The 6180-nt window shown below is 37.9% G+C and overlaps 1 protein-coding gene across 1 annotated transcript in view; it reads left to right on the top strand.

The window, feature by feature from the left end:
* Positions 1-914: 914 nt before the first annotated feature.
* The window catches only part of LOC104273304 (tyrosine-protein phosphatase non-receptor type 13-like), a gene marked incomplete at both ends in the record, with an annotated part of 23101 nt that continues 17835 nt past the window's right edge, over positions 915-6180 (top strand). Inside the window, 5 exons of the mRNA XM_009868602.1 lie at positions 915-1007; positions 2249-2356; positions 3092-3223; positions 3597-4063; positions 5043-5186. Coding sequence (XP_009866904.1) covers positions 915-1007; positions 2249-2356; positions 3092-3223; positions 3597-4063; positions 5043-5186 — 944 coding nt within the window. The remainder of the gene's footprint in view (positions 1008-2248; positions 2357-3091; positions 3224-3596; positions 4064-5042; positions 5187-6180) is intronic.

Below are 6180 nucleotides of genomic sequence, written 5' to 3'. Positions count from 1 at the left end.
CCTGCTGAAGGGATAGAAGAGAAAACTGCCTGTGCCCCCGATCCTTTGATCAACTGGCCTAGTGACTTAAAGTCGTTTTTAATTCTCTTTTTTTTTGATCCATCACTGCCAACCTGGACAACCAACAATGGATAGTAATCAATAGGTTTCTGCCGTTTTGGAATTGCGTATTCTGCTTAGGGCAAATGTATTCCAGGCACTCCAGATCGAATGAGTTGTGTCTTCTCTAGGTAGCAGATTCATGAGTTCAGACTTAGAGTGTGTTGGGGTTTCTTGAAGTTTCAGGAGATCACGTTCCTTCGTCTCCTAAGTTTCTGGGTCACAGTTCAAGGAGTCACATAAATCTATTGTGAGGGTGTTCAAATTTTGGAAGAGCCAGAATCAGCGGCCTGTGGAGTTGCAAATGAGGAAATAAATTTAAACAAGATGGATGTTAGGAGATGTTTCTAATGTTGGTTGTTTTTAATGAAGGATCACCAGTAAAAGAACTCATTGGGTAACTTTTTATTAACTTCACATAATAAGCCTCAGTTTCACTTTTACCAACCTGCTTACAGTAGTGCCTACTTGAGCAGGGCACGTAAACACAGATCTAAATACTTGACTGAACTGAGAATAATAAATTTGAAGATTGTAGGGCTCGGTTGTGTTGTGATTTCACAAGACCATGCTAGAGGCTTTTCTTAGAAGGAATAAAAATTAACTGCTAAAGATGGGAGTGAGTTTTAACAGTAGTGACATGTTGGGTTTTTTATTTGGACATGGCTTGACAGGTGAAAGTTGGACGCAGTAGTTCAGAACAGCTTTTCAGGTTATCAAACAAGTAATCTTTTTTTTCAATGGAATAGAACTTCAAGGCAAACTTGAAGGAAAGCATTCAAGTAATGTTTGGTCATGAAATGTTGGCTTTTCAGATGACTCTCTGCAAACAACACAGAACAGAGTTGCCTCACCGGAAAGAGAGATCACTTTGGTGAACTTGAAAAAGGATGAAAAATTTGGCTTAGGTATGTGCTTTAAAATTGTTTTTGTCATGTATGTTCCTAAAAGCCAAAACCAAAACAGTTTTCTGGTCTGCATGTAAGTTTATTGTAGGACTGAGGAAAGCAGTGCAGACAGTAGCTGAATTTCAAAGGCATTTGCAAGTCCATGCTGAAGCATGGACTTACTTCATAGTCCCTCTACTGATTTGTCAGGTGGTGTTAAGCATATTGTAAGACTAAGATAATACATATTTTGTGAACTAGGCATCCTAAAAGTTGGTCTTTCAAGTTTATCTCTGTGTTCAGAAACAAATTTTTTTGTCTGTGTGGACACCTTACAACTGTGACAGATTGAAGGCTTTACATAATAATTTTTAAAAAGACATTATAAAGACGTTATGAGCTAATTGTGGAGTGTTTTTCATACTCTTATAATATCATTAATTTGAGGTTTAAGAAGCATGAGAGAAAATATATTTGCATTCCATTCCTTCTTCTACCACTGAGGTTTTTCATAAACCCACGTAATTTTTCCCCATATAAGTAATGAATAATTTGGTGTCAGTATTGTGCTTTAGGGAGGCTCACAAGTGTCCTTAAGAACATTGTTCTGTCTGTCGTTCAAAATAATGTTGCTTAATTTGAAGAGGGTAAAAGGCCTGCAAGAGGGCAATATTTAGTGTTTACCCTGCACAATAACTTAAGTTGACCAAAAAGGAAGGAAATTCATATGAAATGCATTTTTTCTTTCTTCCCCATGCAATCTGGGGTACTTTGCTGTTTTAGCTAGAATAGAGATGACCTGGTATCTTCTATTTATTTTGTGTTGATCTTGAACATACTTCCTAGGTCTACTTCGTAGAATTAGCAGAAAAAAATTAGAAGCATCAAAAGAAAACAGGAAGTTGAAAAACTCAGTTCGTAAGACCAGGGTGAAACATTTACGTGAATTGTCTAACAATGGAGAAAATCAGAAATCTTTAAATAAGCTGTTAGTTCGTGTGTTTCCCTTGCCACAGTTGTCTTCCACAGCCAGCTGGGGTTTTGTAGGCAAAATCTGAATCACTTGGTCAAAACCAGAGAATGCAATGAAGCTTAATCAAAAAAAGCCAGCACTTTCATGTAGATTTCTTTGAGATATGTGGCTTAGTCATTCTAATAAATGTTAAGTAAAACAGAGTTTTTGTGTGTTCTGAAATCTGTACTTGGGTTAAGTTGCACCATGATCGCTGATGCTTCTGCCTACTTTGCACCTTTTTTAATAGGCTTCCAAATAGTTGGCGGAGAGAAGACAGGGAAACTTGATCTGGGAATTTTTATTCATTCTGTTATTCCAGGAGGTCCAGCTGATTTGGAAGGATCTCTAAAGCCAGGTAAATAGTGTAAATAAGAAGAGGTATACGCATGAAAGAAAAGGCCAATCATGTATGTAGTGCCATTTTTATCTATGGCTGTGGGCATCAGTCCTTTACAAATGCTGAACTTCAGTTACGTTCTGGATAATTTCTGAAAACTGCTCATACTTCTTTATTAAACTATATAAAAATAAATCATTCAATTCTAACTAAAAATGATGAAGTCGCAGAAAATTAAAGTAACATATAAAGATAAGGGCTTTGTTTCCAATTATGTGTCTATAGATGCTTTGTAATTTCAATTTTTTTAAGCTCTAAAGCCATACTTTTGGAAAAAGGGAAGGTATCCATATGGCTGCTCTAATGGGGGAAGGAGAAAAAAATAAAAGTTATTTGATATTTCCTTTGTTTCTTTTCATTTTAGTCTGTACCTTGACCTGAACTGCATATTTCTTATTTCACTTCTTGATTTTTGCTTTTGCATCCATTTTTATTACAGCAGAAGAGAAGGCAGGAATCATAATATGGACATGTTTGGCAAGTTTAAAAAGAGGAAATATTCATAACCAGTTCTTGTGGTTTGGTTGGTTTGGGTTTTTTAACAATTAGGGTTCTCTGTTCCAGCATCACTTCAGTTTTAATTAATTTTTAATCCATGCATTGTGTAGAGATTTTCAGACCTGCACTCCACATTCTCCCTGATGGACAAAAATGTAGATGTTAGATTGTATCTGAATGAACTCTTTTGTGCAGGACACCGACTAATATCTGTAAATAGCACAAGTTTAGAAGGCGTCAGCCACCATGCAGCATTAGAAATTTTGGAGAACGCACCTGAAGACGTGACACTTGTTATCTCTCAGCCTAAGGACAAACTATCCAAAGGTATGGAGAAAAATATTCCTTACTAAAGAATTGTTCTTTGCATTTGAGTACTCTGCATTCTTTGGCACCTTTTGTAAAGTTCTTTGTGTTTCTTGAAAGTTACACATCTAATGGACTGAGATAGCTGTAAAACATCAACGTGACTGCAGTCACTTCTGCAAGCTGTCACAGCCAGTATGTTCTAGAAATTGTGTTCTGAGATAATGAAAAAGTGCATTATGGTAAACTCTGCTGAGGACGGTTGCATCATAAACAGAAGGTGTTTCATGTAATGTGGACAGATAACACTTCTATGTGGCTGTAAATTGAGAAATTTGTGCCATACTGCAGATGTTACCAGCTACTGTTGACTGTCATGTCTCCTGGTTTTCAGCATCGTCTAATGCTGCACACGTCAATAATGGAGCCAGGGGTTATTTGAGGAGGCCGTTGTCAGTGCAGGACAATGAGGCAGAGTCCTCTTCAGAAGAACACAACCAGTCCCGTGGTCACCAAAGGCTTCTTTCTGGGAGTTTGTCTGGTTTGTCGGGAGGCAAGCGGGATGGAAGCATGAGCTCCCAGGATTCCAGAACTGAGAGCGCCAGCCTGTCTCAGAGCCAGCCAGCCAGCTTCTTTGGCCAACGTGCAAGTGGTAGAATGCAGCAGGATCCTTGGCAGTACAGTGGTTCCCAGCCTGGGCTTTCTAAAATGAACGAGAAGAGAAGATCCTCATCTGACAGTACTCGAGTGAAAAATAAAAGGCCTGGGGTAGTGGAGTCTGTGGAATATTCTGACCGAGGGGATTCTGACATGGATGAAGCAACTTATTCCAGCAGTCAGGAGCAACAGCCAGCTAAAAAGGCATAGTGTATTTTGTATGAATATTTCCCATCAGCGTAACAGCGGTATTGAAATAGCTAACTGCAGGTGTAAATAAGGTGCAAGGATGTGGGGGAAGGACAGCCGGTCCTGCAGCTTATCTTTCTAATGGCAAATCCTTACAGCTAATTTCTAACAGTTTGGTGATTTTGTTCAAAATAAGTGGAGAAAATTACTCCTGTAACTTGAAACAACTTCCCAGCTTTCCAGTGCCACGAGATGGGCATGTCTAGAGGTAGACTGTAGTTTGGAATGAATGTATGCACTTACAGATTCCGTAGAAAACCTTCTTTCAGTTCTGTATGTTTGTCCAGTATGGTCATAGTCTAGTGACCACCCTTAGAGGTAAGTTTATTTGCATGGCAGCTACATTAAGCTTTTTCTAGATTCAGGTAGCAGTGATGTATCTGGAATGGGTAGCAGCAGAACTCATTGTCTTTTGGGATTGGTCTAATCTATGGAAAAATGTTTTTGTGTAGTTTAGCAGTGAGCTGAACAGAGGCAGCTTGCTGCTTCACCTTTCTGAAAATATGCAAAGGCAGGTACTACAAATTAATTCCTAACTTGCAGTAATTCCTCTTTTCAGCCCATGGGAGGTTATTCAGTCAAGTTGTGGGAGCTCCTGCAAATTAATCCTACAGAAACAGACCCTAGACTGCTGTAATTCTCAAGTATTATAGTTTCTGTGTTCCGTGACCAACTCATTTTGGCAATACTCAGCTGCTGAAGACCAAGCATATTTCTGTGTTAGACCTGTACAATGGCAGCAATTGGAAGAGTTAAAGCAATTAGCATTATGTGTCTTAGTAATCAGTACTTTGCCATGTGGACTCCTTTTAGCTGCATCTGACTCTAAAACACACTCTTTAGGGTCTTAACTGAAAACTTCTGTTCTAATGGTAAATCTTTCTCTCTTTTTGTTTTGTTTCTTTCTTTTTCTTTTTTTTTTTTTTAAATAAAGGAATCTTCCTCAACAAATACAGCAAAAAAAATGAATTCTAAAAAGGTTACTGCAACACTTCTTAAACCTGGAGATATCTTTGAGGTTGAACTAGCCAAAAAAGATAACGGCTTGGGAATAAGTGTCACGGTACTGTTTGACAAGGTTTTCAGATGTTTTCTCTTTTTCTTTACTCCCAGCAACCCATTAAATTGCTAAATTACAAGGAAGCAAAATATTTTCAGAAGTCCCTGTTAAGTATATATTTTTACTCATGTGTGATTAATCTTACTAAAGCTAAAAAGTAATATTATTTTATATCCCTTTTACTTGTCATCTGCCCTTTAAGTAACTCATTTGTTTTTTTTATGGTGGAGCCCCAAAGTCCTAGTACAATCTCATCACAGATGCTGCCTTGTGAGTACAGACAGTAAGGTGGTCTTTATCCTTTGCTACCTAATAAGGTGATAAATTTACAGGAGAGAGAAATAAGACCTTCCCTGGCTGACATTGCAGAAAGTGGAAGTGGTAGTGCTATGTAAGAGTATCGGTGCACGTCCACACACAGATATGATGTTCACTGGTGTCCCTCTACTGGATCAAAAGCAAAAAACCAAAAAACTACTTAGATCCGAATAAATGTGACACTGCTTTCTTGAGGTAGGAAACAGTGTATTTTAATGGACTAATTTCTCTTTGGGCTATAAAATTTTGAAGGTAGTTTACACTTAGTGCCTGCCATACTGCAGAATGGCACTTTGGGTAAGAGGGTGGTTTATAACCAAAATGAACACATTTTTCATTCCTCCAGTTCTTATATTGTGTTAAAAAATACACTATCTCTGGTTAATTGATTGCCATACTACACAGTAATTTGAAAAAGGAAAAGTTACTTAAATTAAAATAATAGAGAGCAGTTATTAATGGTAGTTCAAAACTGATGGCTTTCACTATCTATTTGTACCTAAAACTAAGTTGTCCTTTTCCCAAATGTGACCGTACGAATAGACACGTCGGTGGAATGCCAATTCGCAAGCTTATCACTGTTTTCATATATGTAGCTAGTATTGTAAGGGTAGCAGAATGAAATTCTATTTTAGCATCCGAGTCTATTCAAAGTCATTTTGCTTTGTCAAGCTGGTTACTTGAGACAGTTGGA

Source organism: Apaloderma vittatum, unplaced genomic scaffold, assembly GCF_000703405.1.
Source record: "Apaloderma vittatum isolate BGI_N311 unplaced genomic scaffold, ASM70340v1 scaffold44570, whole genome shotgun sequence".
In the NCBI taxonomy this organism is placed as follows: domain Eukaryota; kingdom Metazoa; phylum Chordata; class Aves; order Trogoniformes; family Trogonidae; genus Apaloderma; species Apaloderma vittatum.
Note: the sequence above shows the minus strand (reverse complement) of the source record. Positions and strands in the feature narration are given on the sequence as shown.